Source organism: Notechis scutatus, chromosome 7 (genome assembly GCF_049901735.1).
Source record: "Notechis scutatus isolate UNSWTSFEM ecotype Mainland chromosome 7, rNotScu1.2, whole genome shotgun sequence".
NCBI classification, from domain to species: Eukaryota; Metazoa; Chordata; class Lepidosauria; order Squamata; family Elapidae; genus Notechis; species Notechis scutatus.
This window is the reverse complement of record NC_142015.1, coordinates 22994560-23016639: the sequence shown is the minus strand read 5'-3', so window position 1 is coordinate 23016639 and position 22080 is coordinate 22994560. Positions and strand designations below refer to the sequence as shown.

Below are 22080 nucleotides of genomic sequence, written 5' to 3'. Positions count from 1 at the left end.
TTTATTTCTTATTCTCTGTTCACTATATTCTTATACTTTTAGCTGTCATATTTGCCATTTCATCACATATTCTTATTTTGTTATTCAATAAATTCCATATTAATGTTAATAATTCCAAAGATTTTCTCTTAATTATCCATTTGAGTGCACCACCTTTTTATCTTATACACCATTCAATTTACTCCCCTTTAACTCATATTAAAAATTACCATAATATAGTAATTTTTATTTATCACCTAACTACTATATTCTATTCTATATTCCAATATCTATTCTATTCTATTCTATTCTATTCTATTCTATTCTATTCTATTCTATTCTATTCTATTCTATTCTATTCTAATTCCTTCTTTCTATTCCTTTCTATTCTATTCTATTCTATTCTATTCTATTCTATTCTATTCTATTCTATTCTATTCTATTCTATTCTATTCTATTCTATTTTTATTGATCTGATGAAAGACATGCAGATCCTTGAATAATAAATATTGCTAAAGGTTACTTTCATTATGCATAAAGATATTCATTCAATTCTTTAAAAGCTTTGGAAGAAAACGAGAAATAAGAAACCACAGTATCTTAAGAGAGAAAAAGTGAGAAAATGTATTTAAGTTCTGCCAGCATCTCTATAGTTAATTAATCTTGGCCCACCTGTACCATATGTGTGCATGCACAAGCACACACAGACACCCCAGAGAGATTAGGACCCCTGTTTTAGGCGTTCTGTAGTGAAGTTTATTATGAAATTTGGATTTGAATTTCAGCTCGTTTGTGACTCCAACAGGACTCTTACCATGCTGCAATTTTACTTTTGGCAAGAAGGAAGAGTTCTAACCCACATTTTACAACAAACAGAAAAGAGACATTTCCAAAAACGTAGCAGGGGGTTATGAATCCATCCATCCAATCAGTTCTTCTTGCTCTGTTTTGGAGAAACATTGGTTCTACTGCCATGGGGTGAAGTGTTTCTTATGCCTGCAATTGAAAGAAACAATGAGAAATCAAGTATGGATGGAACTTGTGAATTGTCCAGAGTCATGGAGGTGAGATGGGCCACTATACAAATCAAACTAAGTAAGGCTGCAAACAGGGTTGGTTTACAGTGTTTGGGAAGCCATCAAAGATGGTTACCAAGAGAATATAATTTTTGTAGCTCAGGGTTGAACTGTGAGGTCACTGGTGCTCTCTGAGCTTCATGGTTTTCTTGCACATGGTTCATTATCCAACTAGATAACATCATCAGATGGTTATTTCTCATCCAACTGAGAATATTTGCTTCTGGATACATGGTTAAGTGTTTACCTAGATAGCAAAAGACTGGGGCCTTGTATTATCTGAACAGAATATAGGAAATTAGGTCTTGGGAGGAATATGATGGAAACCATCTTATGTGTTAAAATATAAAAAGTCTAGATGAAGTTTCATCGTATTGTTTTATTTAGCTGCCTTGGAGATTCTCAAGAATCAACAACCTGATTTTGGAAGCATTAATACTTGAGCAATCTCAAGTATCTTGGTTTGTTGAAAGTGGATAGGGTACAGGATCTCTCTAACAAGCACACTTCACAAAATAAGATGTAAGCCACTTCAGAAGATAAATCCATTGTTATAAAGGCCCATGGAAAGCATCACAAAATGCTTAATGAACCAAGCCTCTCTCATTTTTTCCCTTCATAACAAGCTTACTGTCAGAATATTTGCAGCATGACTACTATTGTGAGACAACCCAGGAGCAAAACACAACACACAGAGGCTTTGACATTTAACAGTGGTTTATATACAAAACATATACAGAAATATACGTGGTAGGCAAATACCTGACGAGCAATCTATTTACTTAACTCTACACGGAGAACTCTGTAATGGATACCGGACACAAGAGAGAGAACACACCCTCTAATGGCTGCCTTTATGTAGACACCTCTTAAAAAGGCTAAGACATGGTCTTAGAAAGGCAATACCCATGCTATGCTGATTCATCCTTATTGCATCAGCCTTACATTGCATCAACTTCACATTGTATCAGCCTTACAGCAACTGGCCAGCTTTAAATCTCAATACCTTAACACTTACCTTCAGCAGTGGGAATATCCAAGGTTGACTTCCGGTGAACCCTTCTGGATTTCATCCTTGGGGAGGGTCCCTTGTGCTCTTGACAACTTCCTAATTTAGCTTTATGTAGAAGAAATGCATAATTAGCTCACTCAAATTAACCTAGCTTTCACAACTGAGGAATACAATGAATACCCTAATTGCAAGATTGGTAATTATCTAACTAAAGTTCAGTTTCAGGCCAACAGTTTACTTACAAAAGTTGCTTACAATTAGAACAATGATGTTCACAGGCTGTTATATAGGCAAGGGGACCATGAGTTCTAGTCCTGCGTTAGGCATGAAAGCTGGTTGGGTGAATTTGGACCAATCACCAGGAGATTTGGAGTTCTATTCCTGCCTTAGGGAGCACCTGCTGGGTGACTTTGGGCCAGTCATTTTCTATCACCCCAACCCACCTAACAGGGTTGTTGTTATGGGGAAAACAGAAAAACAAAAGAACATTATGTTTGTCCATTGGTTTGAATTTTTACAAAAATAATAAAATGAAAATAACAAATATGAATACAGCTATGTTTTCCAACACATCTCATCTGTAAAATGTTCAAGTGAAATTCAGTTTTTTCTCTCCCTGTTTTATTTTCAAGACAATTTTTGGTCTTACTGACAAATGAAAATTAAATTGCTTACTGACCTAGAAACTTTGAGTTAATAATGTGCTCATCCTTCAACAGCGGCCTAAATTCAGCCTCTGAAGATTTTTCTCCATCTGTGGTAAGAAAGCAATTAATGTGAAGATGGAAACAACTGTGATCTAGAAATCAGAATAAGGTGTACTAATCAGGACGTTCTCCATAAATGGAAAGGTATTTTTGAATGTGATTTGTTTTCAGATGACAAATATCTTATTTGAATACATACAGTATTTTAAATCCGGTTGCCTACTTCCTTTAAAGATAATCCCTAAAGCATTAATGAAATTGTCATTATGTAGTTCCTTCTACAATTTTCTTCTTTTTTTAAAAAAAAAAAGTTGGAAACATATGGAAGGGCAAAATAAAACTCTGAAGCACCAGAAGCCACAATTGTCCTAGTGGATTTCCAACAAGGAAACAATGTCATAAACCAAACTAAGGGAACTCATATTGCACTTGGATTGTAGCCAATGCTTATGATTGAGCTTGGCATGCAAGCTTATAGTTCTTTCTTCTGGAGCATGGATCTTCTGGTTTCGAAGAGCCAGTTTTGCACTGAATAACCAAATAAAAGAGTTGGAAGGGACCTTCCAGTCCAGAGGTGCCAAACTTAAGTTGTCATGGCGGCGTCCTGTGACAGATTGGGACTTTCCCCCCCCCTTCGCTAAACCAGGCGTGGGCAGCACATGATGCATCCAGCCTGTGAGCCAGGAGTTTGACAGCCCTGTATTGGTCCTCCTTTCAGACTAATGGCTGTCTAGTCTCTTCTTAAAAGCCTCCAGTGACCCACAACTTCTGGAGGCAAGTGATTCCACTGGTTGATTGTTCTCACTGTCAGGAAATGTCTCCTGAGTTGTAGGTTGCTTCTCTTTTTGATTAGTTTCCACCCATTGTTTCTTATCCTACCTTCAAGGTGTTTTAGAGAGTAGGTCCTCCCTCTTCTTTGGAGCAGCCCCTCAAATATTGGAACACTGCTATCATGTCACTCTAGTCCCTCTTTTCATTAAACTAGCCATATCCAATTCCTGAAACCATTATTCATGTGGTTTAGCCTCCAGCCCCCTAATCATTTTTGTTGCTCTTCTCTGCATGTGCATACACTGAATAATAGCAAAGCATCAAAGTTCAGGGATCAAGGATGTACACTATAAAAGAATCCAGATTTTTGAGTACAAATTGTTGCTTCTGGCCTGTAATTTCTAGAAAACTTCTTCTTCTACCAGTCATTACTATAACCCAGGAAGATGCTATCTCAACTCAATCTTTAGATGATACAACCCAATCTTTAGATGGGGTGCAGACTTCAGGATATCAAAAACAAAAACCCCAGTGAGTCAAATTTTGGTGCACATGTTATGGCATATGGCATATGGCAAGGAATCAACTTCCTGGGTCCTACCATAAATAGTAAATATCTTAGTTGGGAATTGTGGGGATTGTAGTCTATTATCTCCAGAGGATACCACATGAGGCTTCAGGCTAGACTGAATTGAAATGAACAAATATCCTAGAGATGGCAATGGTCAGCCCCTCCTGAGAAAACTCACACAAATGTGATCATTGAGTTATGGATGCAACTTGAAGAAGACATGTTTAAGGTGCAAAATCCAAAGCACCAGACGACAGGACAAGAGATAATGGGTGGAAGTTTGCTAAAGAGAGATCCATCCTAGAAGTAAAGAGACATGGTCTGACAGTGAGAACAATTAATCAGTGCAATAGCTTGCCTCCCACATTTTGGGTGCTCCATCACTGGAGGCTTTCAAAAATAGACTGGACAATCATTTGATTAGGATGGTACAAAGTATCCTGCCTTGAGCAGGTGTTAGACTAGAAGACCATTGAGTTGCCTTCCAATTCTATGATCTAGTGCAAGGGTCTTCAAACTTGGCAAATTTAAGACTTGTGGACTTCAACTCCCAGAATTCCTGAGCTAACATGACTGGAGGAGGGATTCTGGGAGTTGAAGTCCACCAGTCTTAAAGCTGTCAAGTTTGAATATCCCTGATCTATCACCTATCACCTATCACCTATCATCTATCACCTCTCTCTCTCTCCCTCTATCTCTCTCCCCATACCTATCTACCTACCTACCTACCTATGTATCTATCATCTATCTATCATCTATCACAAGGGTCTTCAAACTTGGCAAGTTTAAGACTTGTGGACTTCAACTCCCAGAATTCCTGAGCTAACATGACTGGAGGAGGGATTCTGGGAGTTGAAGTCCACAAGCCTTAAACTTGCCAAGTTTGAAGACCCCCGATCTAGTGAATCCATTTCACATGCAATTATTCTGAACAAAGAATATGTCTTTAGTTCTAGGATTAAATTGTGGAGAAACTGAGCAATTTGTCTTCAGCTTGACATGTGCACAAGGCTGTCTTTGGATTCTGCAGAAATTCAAACCAAGTCTCTTACTTGTGACACGAAGTAGCACATAAGTCTCTCGTTCTCCCAGGAGTTCAGTTGCATAGTGATATTTGTTTTGAAGCAAATTCTTGACTTGGCCACTCTCATCTGCTAACTCGATTTCCTCTGAAATTCAGAATTTACCCACAAGTTAAGTAGCTTATGTAAATTATGCCCTGACCTCTTAGACTTCTTATTCTTTCTGACCAAAGTCAATACGGTTCAAAATAAGTGCACATTGATAGAATTACAACGGACTTCTATTTCCTCGTTCTCTTCGCAGAAATGTATCGATCATGTTTCATACAAGTCACTGTTTATCTTTTCCCGACAGGCAAATATATAGTGAATTCAAATCAGCTCATTATTACAGAAATTGCGTTTCAATGCAAACATAATTTTAGACTATGTCTATTAATTCATAGCTGTGTCACCTTTATCTTGACATCCACAGCGGTGTTTAATGCCATCTAGCAAAATCTGGACTTTGCAGTATATATTAAAAAGATTGGCCTTCTGTTCTAGGAAAGAAATAAAGAAAGCAAAAATTGCAGCATTTCTCCAACTTTGGAGTTGGACATCAACACAAATGGCTAAGCAACCACAATGGACAGCAATCCATTTTGCAATATGTGCAGTAAAGTGTGAACCCCCAAATCAAATCAATTCAAAGCCTTTATCGCAGTCAAAGACCAGTATTGTAAACCTCCGTAATTCTGATGATTCCTGCAGCAACGTATTCGTTTTGGTTTGCTTGATAGGCTAGACCAGGGGTGTCGAACTCAAGGCCCATGGGCCAGATCCAGTCCATGCAGTGCTTATATCTGGCCGTGGGCCTGCCCTGGAAACAACAAAGGACCAGCCTGTGAAAACGGTGCCTCTGCCAGTGAAAACGGAACTTGGGACAGGGGTGGGATTCTACCGGTTCGGCCCGGTTCTATAGAACTAGTAGTTCCAAAGAGCAGCTGACACCAAACCGGTTCTCTCTGAAGATCTTTTCTTAAGTTGGCCCCACCTGCCTGCCTGGACTCTAGGCTGTCCTTTATTCTTACCTTAGTTGCTTTACGCGCCACAGCTGACTGCTATGCATCAGCAGGAGACAGTGATTGCTTGCAGGAGAAGTTTTGGCAAGTACTGCGCATGTTCATGAAGAAGTGCATGCTCATTGAACTGGTTGTTATGCTGGTAGGATCCCACCCCTGGCTTGGGACGACCGCATGCAGCCTCCCGGGCTTCGTTTTCAGCCGCAATGGCCTCCTGCAGCCCTCTGCCAGTGAAAACGGAGATCAGGGAGGCTCCAGGCTCCATTTTTAGCCACGACAGCCTCCTGGAACCCTCTGCAGCGAAAACGGAGCCTGGGCTCCATTTGCACTGGCAGAAGGCTCCAGGAGGCTGTTGCGGTAAAAAACGGAATCTCGATGAGTGACATTGAACTGGTTGTGCTCCTTGGCCATGCCTCTCCCAGCCCTTCGAGGTCAAACACAACCCTGAGGCAGCCCTCAATGAAATGTAATTCACACCCATCATTCTGGGCTCAGTTATAGTGGTAAGTCGAGGACTTCCAGAGAAATTTTGGGAACACTTTTGATGTCTTCAACCAGGCACAGATTCGTTGACAGAATATAACAGAAGCCAAAGTGTTCTGTACAGTTAATTAGCATTCTTGTAAACCCCGCGCCGTGATTGGCTAAAGCGCGCGGCGACCGGATTGGCCGAGCGAGCCGCACCGATTGGCCCGTTAAGAATCTCCCGCGATTGGACAAGCCAAGAGCGGGAGATTCGAAACGATGTCATTGGTCGCGGCCGCGGCGGCTTGAGAATAAAAAGGCGCAGGTTTTTCCCTTAAAGCTAAGCATGTACTGGAGCACAATAAAGAGCTGAACTTGTCACTGACTCCGAGCTTCCTTCCTGCGCCGGACACAACACAAAGAGAGAGAGAGAGCTGACTTACCTCCATAAAGAACAGTTATAAACATTTCTACTGATAACCTGAAAGGAGAAACACATGCAATGAGAAAGGAGTCATTAGATCGAAAGTCAGAGAAAGCATAACATGCTTCGGAAAATGTCCCACTCCCAGAAATGGCGGGTGCGGTTTACTTTTCTACCCATGGAGGAAGAAATTGCTCTACTTCCTAGGAAATTGTTGTACTTCCCTAGATGACAACGACTTGAAAAAATGCACTTTTCGCCTTCCTTCTTAAGTAAGAACTCAAAGCAGCCAACCCAACAGCTTTCCAGCAGAGTTAGAGAGCAAATAAATGTTAAAACTCAAGGGCCTGCATTAGGATTTCAAGATGGCAGTTGAAGAAATCACATATACCAACTTTGTTCACAAGGCCAGGAAAAATTACGCCGGTTGAGCAGAAGCAGCTGCCTCACCTCCTGAATTCCACACGGCTCTCTCAAATGAAAGTAATTCAAGGATTGTTTCTCAAAATAGCCTTTCACCAGAAGCCAAGTTGGTTACGTATTTTCCCGGTTGCCCAGTTCTTCATTTGTTTGCTCTCCAAGGGTGATACAATACCCTATTAGAGGGCTGGTAAACATTCTTAATCTTTGCTAGCAGACAAGCCAAGAGAAAGCAAAACAACAAAGAAATCTCCACGTTTTCAGATCAGCTGACCGAAAATCAACAACAAAGGATGAGAGAAAGAGAGAGAGGGAGGGAGGGAGGGAGGGAGGGAGGGACAGAGAGAGGAAGAGGAAAAGACAGACAGAAAGAGAGGGGAGAGAGAGGGGGGAAGACAGAAAGAAGGGGCAGGGAGAGAGAGACAGAGAGACACAAAGAGCCACAGAAAGGGGGAGATAGAAAGAGCGGGTGGGGAGGGAGACAAAGAGAGAGAGAGAGAGAGAATGAGAATGAGAATCTGTTGGTTTGGGATTAATCATACTGAGGATTCTAAGGAACAATAAGGTTAGAGAGAATATTTAATTTCCAGAATCAGACTCTGAAATGAATAACATTGAAAGAGATGACACTCACCTACCCCCCCCCCAAAAAAAAAACCGAAAAAGAAAAAAAAAAACCATTGCCCCGTTATCATCTTTGAATAATTTTGTTCCTCAGATACCAGCTCCCATATAGGATGCTCTTCCAAAATGTGTCTTAGATGACATAAGAACTCACAGCAACATTTTGCAATAACGATTATAGGACCCAGTTTTATTTGTCTGCTCACTGGAAACTTACATCATGAGCCATAATCATAAATTATCTTGTACCATTGAATGCCTGACATTTTTTGAATAACCTATTTAAAAAAAACCCAGCCCCTTCAATGTAGTGTAGATTCTTCAGTTCTCTTTAAACATATTTCGCAGAAGGACACCTATACTGACTTTATATCCTTCTTTAAAACATAATTTTGGGCTTTTAATAAACCGTTCGGTTGCTCCAACTCTGTAAGAGTCATTTGTTTTCCTAGGTATGGGATGAAGTGAAGTATATATGGTTGAAGTACTGTAAATATGGTCATTAAAAACCCTCAATTCTTCAAGTAGTTGAGAATGCTCACAAGCAAGACTGAAATTACTTCTCTCTCTCTCTCTCTCCTCCCTCCCTCCCTCTTTCCTCTCTCTCTCCTCTTTCTCTCTCTCCCCTCTCCCTCTCTCTGTCCTCTCTTTCTCCTCCTCTCCCTCCCTCCCTCTCTCCTCTCCCTCTCTCCTCTCCCTCTCTTTCTATTTCTTTCTCTCCTGTCTTCTCTCTCTCTCCCTCTTTCCTCTCTTCCTCCTTGTCTTCCTCCCTCTCTCTCTCCTCTCTCTCTTTCTGTCTTTCTATCTTTCTCTCTCTCCTCTCTCTCCCTTCATCTTTCCTCTCTTCCTCCTCCTCTCCCTCCCTCCCTCCCTCTCATCTCCCTCCCTCCCTCTCTCTTTCATCTCTCCTCTTTCTCTCTCTCTCTCTCCTCTCCACCCCCCTCTCTCTTGAAAATAGTCATCCTGGATGGGAATATCCATTTGATTCCATATCCATACTTGCCATCTGCAATACATCACAGTCCATTTTCCAATTCCTCTTCCCATCCAATTCTCAGGTACACATTGGCTACACAGTCAGCACATTGGCAATTACTCCCAAGCCCTAAACATCAAATGATTTACAATTTTGACCTTCCCTCAGGTTTAGCCACATCCAGAGAAGGTCAGTTTGTGGTTTCACCTCAAGGTATGGCCAACAGGAAGATCTTTTGGTCGGTGGTGATGTTAAGCTCTTGAGTAGGGCAAAGTTTGGTTTGACCACCAAGTTACCAAAAATTTCATGACAATTACCCAGCCATTTGTGTGCTAATATTGCATTAGAAGCAAAATGTTTCTTAAATCAATTCCCATTATCAATGAAAGTAAGTTTTTTTATTTTTTTATTTTTAGGCATTTATCACAGTTAAGTTTTTATTGCTTGGTACAGCATCTTTGAAGAGAAAATTGGTATAAAATGCATTGTCTTATTTAGCACATTTACTCATGACCTATCTAATTATTCTTAAGATATCAATGAAGTGACTACTGCATCTAGCACTTGGGAATAAAAGTTTAGTGATGGTAGAATTCATAAGTCAGCAGTAACAGGAAAAATGTTGAAAGTTAAGACACTTATTTTTTTAAATATAAAACTTTAACTGAAACCACAGATGTTTCTAACCAGGCTACTATAATTCTAGAAAAAAACAAATGAGAACTATCACAATTTAGTAAGATACATGTTGACCTCTGCAAGAACCAGCCCAACAGAATATTGGAAAACAGATATCTTGCCTGTCCCAATCAGAGTGGAAAATTGAAATTGGAGAAGAAAATTGACAAACTCGACAGTTTACATTCTTAAAGGAAGTTGAGCTAACTTCAAGCAAACTTGGTTTCCTTATACACAATATATCACAGAGCCAGAGAGATGCACTGTAGATAAGTAGCCTCTTTCTTTTCAATTCTTTTCAGGTTCACAAATGACACCTAACAAAAATTAAATTTAAACAAATTAGGCAAGGATTAAAAAAACAGTCAACTGAAAAGTTCTAGATGACCCTTGCTTTAATTGTCCACTTCCTCTCTCATAAGCCAAGTTGTTTCCTTCTCCGTTCCTCCCTGCATGTCCTAGGATGAAGAGGGGATGGGCCTCGTGGTTTCTCTGGATGTTTAGATGTTGAGCCCCTTCTGATTCAACCTCTTTGATCTGTTTTACTCAATCAACTTCATCTTTCCATCCAAGAGTAGACGTCGGTCTCTCTTATCCATACACAATTTAAGAAGTTCAGAGGAGAGCTGTCCTCCTTGGAGTGACCATTCAAAGACTGTGTAATAAATAGGTGAAAAGAAGTTGGAAAGAGAGACATTAAAAAAGATAAAATTGAAAGGATCCTGAAAATTAGAATACTTGAGTCACAATTACATAACCACCCAAGACTACACCCCCTCCTATTCTCTAATTTTGTTTTGTTACACCACACATTTTCCAGGTGGAAAGAGTATTTATTGCAGAAGTGTGAAAAACATATTTTTGACTATATATAGTGCTATATGACATTTGGTGCAGTTATTCATCAAAGGTGGCGTATTTGCTAAGAGTGTGCCATGATTTACAATTCCAAAATGTCTACCATCAAAGAAAGTGGCCAGTGCCACAACCTTAAGTTACTGATCACATGAATACATCAATATAACTAATAGTGCCCTATATAGTACCCCACCATCTTAGCACATTTCTTTGGAAATTAATTCATCTGGGGATTCAAATTTTTTTTACTACCGGTTCTGTGGGCATGGCAGGGGAAGGATACTGTAAAATCTCCAGTCAGAGGGGGTATTTACCAGTTCTCTGAACTACTCAAAATTTCCATTACCGGTTCTCCGGAACTGGTCAGAACCTGCTGAATACCACCAGGTCTAATATAATGCAAGTTTGCCTAGCCATAATTTCTCCTAACCCAACTCTCACAATATGGTTGCCATGATATAAAAAAGATGTTGAGACTCTAGAAAGAGTTCAGAGAGAAATAACAAAGCTGATTAGGGGCCTGGATGCTAAAACATACAGTATAAAGAACAGTTGCAGAAACTGGGTATGTCTCGTTTAATGAAAAGAAGGACTGGGGGTGACATGATAGCAGTCTTCTAATATATCAGTGGCTACCACAAAGAAGAGTGAGTCAATCTATTCTCCAAAGCCCTGAAGACAGAACAAGAAGCAATGGATGGATACTGTGATGACCCGGAGTGTAACACAAATGTAATAAAATCCAAAATGTAAATAAATGTCCTTTATTGCCTCCAATTTGGCCCCACTGTTCCATCATTCTCAGTTGGAGATTAAACATTCAAAAATAGTCTTCAAAAGAAAGCAATACAGTCTGAACTCAATGAGCAGATAAAGGTGAAATAAAAAAACCAAACAAACTACAATGACGAAATGTCCACAATGGACCAGGATAAGTAATTACCAACTTCAAGGAGATAACAAGGCACAGTCTGTTGGAAGGACGCCAACCAAGATAACTTCAGCCCAAAATAAAACATGCTTTGCTTCTAGCAACACTGTGTTTTAACTGTCTCTCTTATATACTATTCTCCCCAGCTACAATCAATGAGGGAGATCATGGCCGCTTCCTCTCTCATAAGCCAAGTTGTTTCCTTCTCCGTTCCTCCCTGCATGTCCTAGGATGAAGAGGGGATGGGCCTCGTTCTTCCTCTGACTGCCCAGCCAGCCTCTGACTTTCCCCAGCTTCCTCCACAACCTCCGGAGCCACACCTCCACTCCCTGTTGGCTGTTCCTCCTCTCCCTCAGAGTCCGACTCTAACAAGGGCATGACAGATACTAATAAAGAGAAGCAACCTAGAACTAAGGAGAAATTCATTGACAATTAGAACAATTAATCAGCGGAATGAATTGCCTTTAGAAGTTGTGGGTGCTCCAACACTGGAGGTTTTTAAGAGGAGACTGGACAGCCATTTGTCCAGAATGATATAGGACAGTGATGGCTAACCTTTTCAGCACTGAGTACCCAAAGCATGCGCATGTGCACGTGAATGTGTATGCACAAACCTCCAAAATGCAATGCATATGTGTGTCCCCCTAAGGTGCCCTCCATGTATGTGCATGCGTCCCCCATGCATGCCTGGCAGAGACCCGAAGACCAGCTGGCTGGTGAGAGGCACATGTGCATGCATGGTGGAACTGAGCTGGGGCAACCGCTTGTGTGCCCGCAGAGAGGGCTCTGTGTGCCACTTCTGGCATGCGTACCATACGTTCGCCATCCCGGATATAGGATCTCCTGCCTGAGCAGGGGGTTGGACTAGAAGATCTCTAAGGTCCTTTCCAATTCTGTTATTCCCTCAAAGAAGCATGAAGAGATTACTCATGGCACTTTCTGTGCATTACAGTTTTATTTAAAAGGATATAAGAGCTGCGGTGGTGCAGTGGTTAGAATGTAGTACTGAAGGCTACTTCTGCTGACTGCAATTTGGCAGCTCGAATCTCAGCAGGCTCCAGGTTGACTCAGCCTTCCATCCTTCTGCGGTTGGTAAAATGAGGACCCAATAGGCTGATTCTGTAAACCACTGTAAAAGCGCTGTGAAGCAGTATAGTCTAAGTGCTATTGCTAAGTGGGAAGGAAGGAAGGAAGGGAAGGAAGGGAAGGAGAAAGGAATAATCTTGTTCTGGTGGCACAGTGGTGAGAAGGCAGTATTGCAGACAAACTCTGCCCACTGCCTGGAGTTTGATCCTGAACAGCTCAAGGTTGACTCAGCCTTCCTTCCTTCTGGGATTGGTGAAACGAGGACCCAGATTGTTGGGGGCAATAGGCTGACTCTGTAAACCGCTTAGAGAGGGCTGTAAAAGCACTGTGAAGCGGCATATAAGTCTAAGTGCTATTGCTAAGTGCTATAAATAAAGATAGACTTGCTCCTTGCAATCAGATTACTGAGCTTGCCAGTGTGCTGGCTTTAAATCCGAGTCAGAGAGCCTGGATCTCACTCCTTTTGGACTCGATCAAAGGCTCAAATGAGGAGGTGCATTTAACACCCATCACTGCTTAAGCAGTAGCTTCCATGTTCAACACTGGCAGCTGCATTCAGCTTCTATTCTCCACGGGTCCTTTTTTGGGCAGAAATCAAAGTCTTGGGCGCTCTCTGCTGGTCTTAGCATATGCCTCTTTTTGTTTTGATCCCCAACTCCAAAAGAGTCTGTAGTGATAAATGGGGTACCGATTACAAAAACGGGATTGGATTGGGTAATTATTTCCGTGTTGCAAGGAAAACAAAAACAAAGGTGTCCTGTTTGGATTGCATGCCCTGAATAGCACACATCAATTTCCCGGGATGAAAAATTGTTAATCAGGGTTGGGTTATTTATCCATGCACAGAAGGAAGAAGAGCTCAGGATTTGTCACAGGGCTGAGCTCCTAATCCAATCAAAACAGTTTCCAAGTACCTTTCTTCTGCATCTGTCTCAAGGAAGCCAAGCCTGGGCGACTTCTGAACACTCAACAGTTCTTCAAAACTCAACCGAGTGGGTACACAAAGTGGTGAATGACGTTGCAATGATTTCTAAAAGAGAGAGCAAGGAATGCACAAGACCTCAAAATGATGAGATTCCCCAGGAATAACGGCAAAATCTTTAGATTCTCAATTTACACCCAAGGGTGAAAATTGAGCATCTAAAGATTTTGCCGTTATTTCTGGGAAATCTCACCATTCACATTCTTTTGAAACTCTACCTGCTTATTCATTGCTAAAGTTTGAAAATGACAGCAATGCAAATACACTTTCGAAACACTAGCTGGAATCCTGTGCAATCAACAGCCCTTTTCTTTTTCTGGATTTTCCTGTAATTCAGCATGGTAGGATGATTTCACATGGGATTCAAAAGCAATTTCATGTACAAATCAGTAAGCAGATGTGGTTCCTCTCATTTTTCTTTAAACGAATCTGATTCATAATTAGGAATGCCAAAATGGCAGATGGCTCATCATCACTCTGCAAGGATCTGTATTTTGGCTTTCCAAGTTGAACCAGGCCAAGTGTCTTGGCTGATGCTTATAGCAATGGAAGATCCCACCTATGCCCAGCATTCAACAGGTAAGTCTCCCCTGAGTTGACCTAAGATCATGGTGACTTCATGGATTGGACCATGTAAATTTCTTGACATTGCTGGGCAAGTGATTGGTCATAGCCTTCTTTCAGTGCTGCTTGTTTTCTTTAAACTTCTCACTCTAGCCTACAGTTGTGGGATTTTTTGGGGGGTGTATTTAACTATTGAAGGGCTAACTAGATCTGTCCCAGTTCAGATTTTTGAGATGGATTGTTGATGATGCCATCTACATCAACTGGTGGACACCAAGAGGAAGACCCTTTCTAGGGATTTCTGCAAAGAGGAGACAAAGTGACTAGGGATATCAAGTCTCTAGTGTGTGCCACAACTGCTAGCTTCACACACACACATATACATCCACGTCAGAGGTGCTATTCAGCAGGTTCTGACCAGTTCTGGAGAACCGATAGCAGAAATTTTGAGTAGTTCGGAGAACTGGCAAATGCCACCTCTGACTGGAGATTTTACAGTAACTTTCCCCTGCCACACCCACCAAGCCACGCCTACAGAACCGGTAGTAAAAAAAATTGAATCCCACCACTGATCCACGTGCAATCCCTGAACCATCCTTTCCAATTTCTCTACAATGATTAAAAAAAGGGAATCCAATACAACTGATTGCTAGGTAAGTCCATGAGTTTTAGAGTTTTCCTTATTTATTGCATTTAGATACTCCCTTTGCACTGAGAGCTCAAGGCATATGCTCCCTAATTTATCCCCACAATATCCCTGTGAAATAAGTTGAGGAGTTAGCTATTCAGTACCCAAGACTTGGTTTGAACGTCAATCTGGATCTCCCTCTCCCTAATCCAACATCTTCCTCATTAAAAGTCACTGCACCTTGGACATCCAATTAGGACAGCTGGAGGTTTATATTTACCTTCTCGGTCATCTCCACTGCTTCCCAGGAACAGTGGAAGAAAGCATCTGCCAGAGCTGTGATGCCTTTGTTGAGCTCTTTCCAAAATCCAGGGATAATGTGGTTGGCTTCCAGGTGGCCTGGTACAAAAATAAATTTTAAAAAGGAGTGATGCCGATGGAATGCTCTTCATCCTCTAAGATTAACTTTTTATTGCTGTAAGAGTCAGTTGGTAAGGATGATGGCCCTGTGAATTTCAAAGCTTTATTCCAGTCTCTGCTCTGTCCTTTCCCCCAACTTTCTTTCTTGCAACCATCCTGATCAAATAGGAAACCAACTTTCTAGCAAAAACTCCAGATATAAAGGAAAACAAATGACAACGGCTGAGTATATAGACCCAGTGTACAGAAAAAATGGAGACACACCAGTCACCACAAGGCCCATTGAATAGATAACCTTAAATTTCTCATTTGAAAATAATGGAACCTACAGCCACAATCTGGGTTCTCCAATACGGAACCAAAAATAACACTTGTGGAACTCCATGTTGATACCTTCTCTAGTGTTTACCATACTCTTTATTTCATTAACTTACTAAATGCAAAGCTAACAGACTGCTAAATATTACTTCCTATCCCTCTCTTAATTTATTTCCAAGGGTCTATGTATCATTTTTAAAGGTATGGTGCAATCTCTGCTTGGAAGCACGTCCTGTACCCTACCAATACATGACTAAAAGTTGGTTGGGACTAGAAAGCAATCTCCAAACCATCCGTAGGAAAAACAAACTCTCCTCTTTTTCTAAGGATTGAGCATTTTGTGAATGACCATAAACCCCATAAAACTATTTGGCAAGATGGTCAAAATGATTCATTGTTTCAAATATGCCCCCAAAGCTGAACCCTATACTAATTTCAGAATGAATTCATTACACTCAATGGGTCCTATTTCTCAGTAAACATACACACAATTATAGTTTTTCTGGGTTGGACAGTGCCATTTCTTCTCCTTGAAATTCCATCATTATTTTTGACTTGCCCAAATGTTACTCTTGAATTCAAGCATTCATAGGGATGCTAAGACCTTCATTAATCAAAGTTGGGCAACAGTGAGAAGAGGATTCCACAAGAGCTTGTGAAAAGACAAAGAAAGTGTTCAAAGGGAGTGACTTGCCTTTGGTTTCCAATGTTACCTAAGATGCAAAGCAGATAAAAGAGGACAAGCAAATTATAGAAACTCCAGCAATGAAGAATGGCTTCCTAAATTGAATCCAGAAGTAATCCCTGGATCTAATTACACATAGAGAACATCAGTCAATCAATCACAAGGTGGAATGGCCTGGGATGAGGCTTGGTGGGGCAATAGTTTGTCATCTCTGTATTTGATAGTCCTTGGTTCAGTCTGTAGCATTTCCTATTGAAGGGTTTCATGCTACAAAATAAAATATACATTGTAGTATGAATGTGATGGCTACCAGAAATGCAATCCTTGTGTTGAACTCCCAGATGGCTGCAATCAAAGGACCTCAAGACAGAACTCCATATTATATAGTAATAATCTATCACCTCAAACTCACAGGACTGGGTTGTGTTTCATGATAGCTACAATTAAGGGATTTCAGGGTGGAATGACTCATAAAGTGAAAGACACTCCTTCTCAAACTGGCGGCTCTGTATTCATTTCTCTCTAGATAATATCAATGTATGCATCTTTTAATGGCATTTGAATGTGATAAAAACCATTTTTCCACCTCTACTGTGAACCATTTGTTAGCAAAAATAAGATGGAGACAAATTGAATCAGTCCAGCTCTTCCTAATCTAATATTTTCAAGAAGTGAGACCAAATGAGCATCTCTAAAGTTGAAATTCCATCACATTTGGCCAGAAGCATGTTGTAGAAGTTGAAAGTAGGAGATAGAAAAACTACTGGTAGAAGAGAAGAGGTAGCTCAGGGTTGAACTGTGGGGTCCTTGGTGCTCTCTGAGCTTGGTTGTGTTTCTTGCAGATGTTTCTTTACCTAGCACTAATGATGTTACCTAGTTGGGTAATGAAATATCTGTAAGAAACAACCAAGGTCTTAGAAAAACTGTTTCAGTGGTCACCTGATCTTCTATCTGATGCTAAAGTTGCCCTCTGAAACCTTGGTGGCATCACCCTGCTAGAGTTAAGAGAGTTGAGGGCACCAATCATCCAAGCTCATGAATACCCATGAATTATACCTGCTTTGATGTGTGCCATGGCATTCAGCAACACTGCCACAAATTCTCCAGCATTCTCCAGATGCGTTGAAAGAATGTAGAGGAAATGGTTGTTAGCATCGTAGTACCAGTCTTTGGTAAGCCAAGTGACCTCCTGATCTGCCTTGGAGTTCTGTTGAGGGATTGCTTCAGCCAATAGAAGTACCAATGCTGGCAAATAGAAGATTCTTCGCATCAGGTGTGCCACTGTGCAGCCAAAACGATAAACCACAAATCTCTGGGGTGATAAACTAGCTATATTCGTAGCGACCAAGGTATTTTTGCTGGTTCCCAAAGAAAGATGGTTGTCATCTTCTCCATTTGCTCCTGGGATGACGACAACATGGATTGGAATTAATTTAACTCATTTGTTTCTGAAACCCTCAATCTACTAAGACTCTTGGGTTTTGAGACCTCCTAAAATCATCTTAGATACAGAGAGCTATTCTCCCACATTTGTTTTTTTAAAAAGACTTGCTGGATGAGAAGCTATTTTTCAGAGGACCTAATGAAAACCTGCTTCATCATCTGGAGAAGGAAAAGAGCAAGGGTACCGGTGTGTTGCTTCTTTAAAATGCTTGATTGTATATATGGTGTTGGCAAGCATGATGTTCTTGTAGAGCAGTGGCTCCACACCAGTTACACAAACAAGCCATCTTAGTTTTTCTAGAAGGTTTGAAGAGAAAAATTGGCTGTTTTATGTTCCATGTGTCAGCATTCCAGCAAATCTCCATTCCAATCAGTAACTCCGAGACAAGCATAACCTCAAAAGTACCTTTATTAGAATAGCACCTGGCACGTCTGTCGAATCTCAAAACTAAAAATTTCCTGGACTTCCCACAATGTCCCAACTACAATCCAACCCCTTTTCTCCCATCATCACATCACATGGATCAATCACGATCTGTCTCAGTGTAAGATCCTTTTTCTCTGCTGCGCCACACTTATAACCTAAGAACAGAATTTTATTTTGCCTACTTAGAACTACTCCATTGAAATCACCCGCCTCCCACTTTCTCAGGCTATGTGGCAGCGTGGAATATGGCTGTGTGCTGATAGTCACACAGATGTGGGACTCCTTTAAGCAGGTGGGAGATCTGTATTTCCTAAAACATGCATTTGTGACAAATATAGAGGTTCTGGTGTTTAAAAACTTCTGCCACCACCGACTGGAAATCAGAGGCACTTTGCTAATATTGGACAGGACTAAACCAGACAAGAATGGAACAGTTTCCATTCAGTTTTTCTGGGCGACAGAGGGAATCTAATGACAACTGGAAGGGAATGGGTGCTCCAGGATCAAATGAAAAACCCCTACCTTCATCTTTACACCTATGGGAGGAGCAGGAGGAGGAGGAGGAGGAGGAAGCACATATTCCGCTGTTTTTTAGCAAGAGCTGCTGCAGAAAGTGAGTGTCCTGGAGAGAGTAAACAATTTTAAGAAATCACTCTCTTAATGGAAATGATAGTGGAGGTTCTTACAGGAACACCTTCAATTCTTACCATGCATTGCTTCTCAGCTGCAACCTGTTGACTTTTCTCTAGACTGAGATCTTTAGCATGTTTGTAGGCCTTTTCTTGTTTCATGGCTATTTTCGAATACTGGATTTTTTGCAGCAAAATCCCCAGAATTTTCATTAACTCAGTAGCCTCCTTCCACTCAGCACCTAAGACAAAACTCGGCAAATTGACTGGATTGATTTGAAAGGAAGCCTCTAAGCACCCCAAGAAACTGTATTTTCTCACATGAACTTTTCTTGGGAAATGAGAATATATTTGACATGCTACAGTCCTTTCCAAGGATAATAACTGCATCATAGAGAGGTTTCAACAATGGAAATGGACAATGTGATTTTTTAAAAAGAAAAATATCTGTACCTCTTACTTCCATCCTCTGATAAGCATTTTTTGAATGGGATTAATTGTCTGGACCAGACTGGGAAACTTAGAGAACTTTGTAATATTAATTAGCTTAATTTCCCACCTGAGTAGCCCATTGCTTTCAAGACCCCTGAGGATTTAGTTGGAGAATTCACACTCTGTTGGATCCCCTTATTTGAGATGTCCTCTCCAGAACCTTTCAGTTTGTTCAAATCCACTTCCTGTATCATATCCTAAAATTGGAAAACAATATTTTGCAACTCATACAAAGAACAATGATAAGATTATGCATACCTGTGTATTACTGTAAGGTTCCCTTTGCAAATACGTGCTAGTCGTTTCTGGCTCTAAGGGGCACAGAACGCTGTTACCTTCCCACCAAAACGGTCCCTATTTTTCTACTTGCATTTTTACGTGCTTTGAAACTGCTAGGTTGGCAGAAACTGGGACAAGTAACGGGAGCTCACTCCATTATGCGGCGCTAGGGATTCGAACTGCCAACTTTTCTGATCGTCAAGCTCAGCATCTTAGCCACTGAGCCACCACGTCCCTCGTATTACTGTAACACTACCTTATATCCTGGAGCTTCACCAACTGATTTAGTTCCCTGGTAAAAGTTTCCCTTTTGTTAAACTTAGGGGGTGTGATGTTGCATTTTATTGGAATTACTTGCATGTCTAGTCGTCAGGTGTGGGAAACCAAGATTGACCTGAGTAAATGCTCAAAGTAGTTTCTTTATCACTGTTCGCCCAATAGACAGAATCTTGCCATACTAAAGCACACTCTGCATAACGCTCTGATAAATGCTGTCAAGAATTAGGGAGGATCTCTTTCTGCATCTCTTCCTGTATAGCAACGATTCAAGGCTGATGTGTCTCTACTTCTTCTTCCTGAAACTCAGCCTTGGATTCCACCACATCATCTCTCATGAGCATCCATAGGAAAAGGGGGAAGGAAGTAACATCACCAGCATCATAACATCATTATGTAAATAATGCAACTTTCATCATCATCACATTATTTATGTGATGATGTCATGACCCACATGACCTCATTGCGGGTTGCACTTGGATCCTCTTGCTAGCCTACCATTGCAACTTTTCCTAATTCTGACCTTTCCTCATGTTTTGGGATAATAGTCCCCAGCAACATCAGCTCTTGTGGGAAAGAAAGTATGCTTCCTGCTTCAAAATACTAACCCAAAGACTTTGAATTTTCTGACAGATTTCTCGATAAAACACTGAGACTTCAGCCCGGTGTTTGGAAAGCTGGGATGCCAGGTGCAAATTCTGATCTTCTAGTTTGTCATACAAGGTGCGAACACTGAAGTCTTCCAGATTTTTGACTGTGAACTGGTTACTGCCTGAAAGAAACACATTTGCTACCTTCTTAGTACCTTTAAGACCAGAACGGGACAGGAAGAAATGGTTAAATGAAGGAGGCAAACTTCCAGATCCTCTCCCAGATTGTAGGTGGTCCCTACATATTGAGGTTGTTGCAGTACGAAATTTGGAAATTTATTTATTAAATGTATATGCCACCCATCTTGCTACCCAAAATGATATATCCAGGAATCAGCTATGTGAAGGTAGAATACCAGGAAGATAATATACCATGTTTCTCCGAAAATAAGACCGGGACTTATATTAAAAGATGTATTAGGGCTTATCTTCCAGATAGATCTTATTTTGGGGGAAATATGGTTCCAAATGCATCTGCCTGGCTGACTATCTAAACTGAGGCTTATTTTTGGGGTAGGGCTTATATTACAAGCAACCTGAAAAATCATGCTAGGGTTTATTTTCCAGTTGGGTCTTATTTTCAGGGAAAAGGTATAGATAGCTAGGGTCAACTTTTAAATCGGCATTCTATAAAACTTGGATCAAGTACATCAAAATCTGATCTAAACTTTGCATCCAGAAAGCCACAACAGAGGTTAAAGACTGTGGAAATTATGAATCATCACTGATTATTAGATGCTATGAAATGTTTTCAATGTAGAGAGCTCTTCATCTTATATTCATTTCTATGGAACAGGCTCGTAGCAAGCATGTGCTTCTTATTGCTGCAATTTATAAGAGCAATTGTAATTTGTTCAAGAATTAGCATGATCAAAGATTTTCCATGGTCATGCTTGAAAGTCATCTATGGTTCCAAGGTACTCTTGAAGTATTTGACAGGTGATTTAGAACGTAATATAGAGATTGCTCCTGAGATCTGAGTGAGAAATGAACAATTAGAATCGACAGGATGATTAGGAAATAAAAAAAAAACTCCATCTCTTAATGTGAATTAGAGAATATTTTAAGCAAAGAGTAGAAATGCTACCATCTACTGGATGAAGCTTTCCTTCACCACCATCGAAAACATGTTAACTTGAAGATCTCACAGAGCTTTAAAAATAGTCTTCAGCTTACGACAATTCCTTTAATGACCATTCAAAGTTACGATGACGCTAAAAAAAATATTAACTTACAACTGGTCCTCACTCTTATGACTGTTGCTGCATCCCCAATGGTCATGTGATCAAAATTCACGCTCTGGGGAATCAGCATGTATTTATGATGCTTGCAAAACATGGGACACATGATCACCATTTACAACTTTGCTGAAAATATTGAAACCTGCCTCAAAGCCTTATTAATCATGTGCAATCTTACTATAGGGAAATAAGAGCTGAACAATGGAGATGAATGCTCCACACCCTTTTTGTTGCTCAGGAACTAAGCAACATTGGAAAAGTACATTCCTGGCCCCGGTTATGTAATGGACTGAAGAGTTGATGCGACTTGCAAAGTATGAACAAAGCGCTTTGATACAAATCATTTGCACAACTATCACAATGAATTGTCGCTTTACCAATT

The 22080-nt window shown here is 40.6% G+C and overlaps 2 protein-coding genes across 7 annotated transcripts in view; both read right to left on the bottom strand.

Annotated features, from left to right (window-relative positions):
• On the bottom strand, window positions 1-7663 carry LOC148130055 (uncharacterized protein CXorf65 homolog). Of its 6 annotated transcripts, none has more exons than XM_087970097.1 (7): window positions 7542-7662; window positions 7111-7148; window positions 5594-5680; window positions 5169-5285; window positions 2747-2821; window positions 2074-2172; window positions 1-975 (listed from the first exon to the last, which is right to left on the bottom strand). In XM_087970097.1, exons 2-7 carry the CDS (start codon window positions 7133-7135, stop codon window positions 908-910), a joined length of 471 nt encoding a protein of 156 aa, XP_087826223.1. In that variant the 5' UTR covers window positions 7136-7148; window positions 7542-7662; the 3' UTR covers window positions 1-907. The 6 variants fall into 6 exon arrangements, with proteins under 6 accessions (XP_087826223.1, XP_087826225.1, XP_087826226.1 ...); XM_087970099.1 differs by having other exon boundaries at window positions 7292-7561; XM_087970100.1 differs by lacking the exon at window positions 7542-7662 and adding an exon at window positions 7487-7510.
• A 2694-nt stretch (window positions 7664-10357) lies between these two features.
• Window positions 10358-22080, bottom strand: part of LOC113419326 (uncharacterized) — a 132889-nt gene continuing 121166 nt past the window's right edge. Inside the window, exons 79-86 of the mRNA XM_087969823.1 lie at window positions 20416-20579; window positions 19320-19449; window positions 18839-19002; window positions 18654-18753; window positions 17318-17662; window positions 15119-15237; window positions 13579-13694; window positions 10358-10444 (exon numbers count right to left, since the gene is read on the bottom strand). Of these exons, the coding sequence (XP_087825949.1) occupies window positions 10438-10444; window positions 13579-13694; window positions 15119-15237; window positions 17318-17662; window positions 18654-18753; window positions 18839-19002; window positions 19320-19449; window positions 20416-20579 (1145 nt within the window). The 3' untranslated portion in view covers window positions 10358-10437. The remainder of the gene's footprint in view (window positions 10445-13578; window positions 13695-15118; window positions 15238-17317; window positions 17663-18653; window positions 18754-18838; window positions 19003-19319; window positions 19450-20415; window positions 20580-22080) is intronic.

Excerpts from the sequence above, each read along its gene's own strand:
- LOC148130055 (XM_087970097.1), bottom strand. The coding sequence starts at position 7,135 with ATGTTTATAACTGTTCTTTATGGAG. Across the intron at positions 5,681-7,110 it reads TATAACTGTTCTTTATGGAG|AACAGAAGGCCAATCTTTTT; the intron begins GTAAGTCAGCTC and ends TTTCTTTCCTAG. Across the intron at positions 976-2,073 it reads GGATATTCCCACTGCTGAAG|GCATAAGAAACACTTCACCC; the intron begins GTAAGTGTTAAG and ends TTTCAATTGCAG.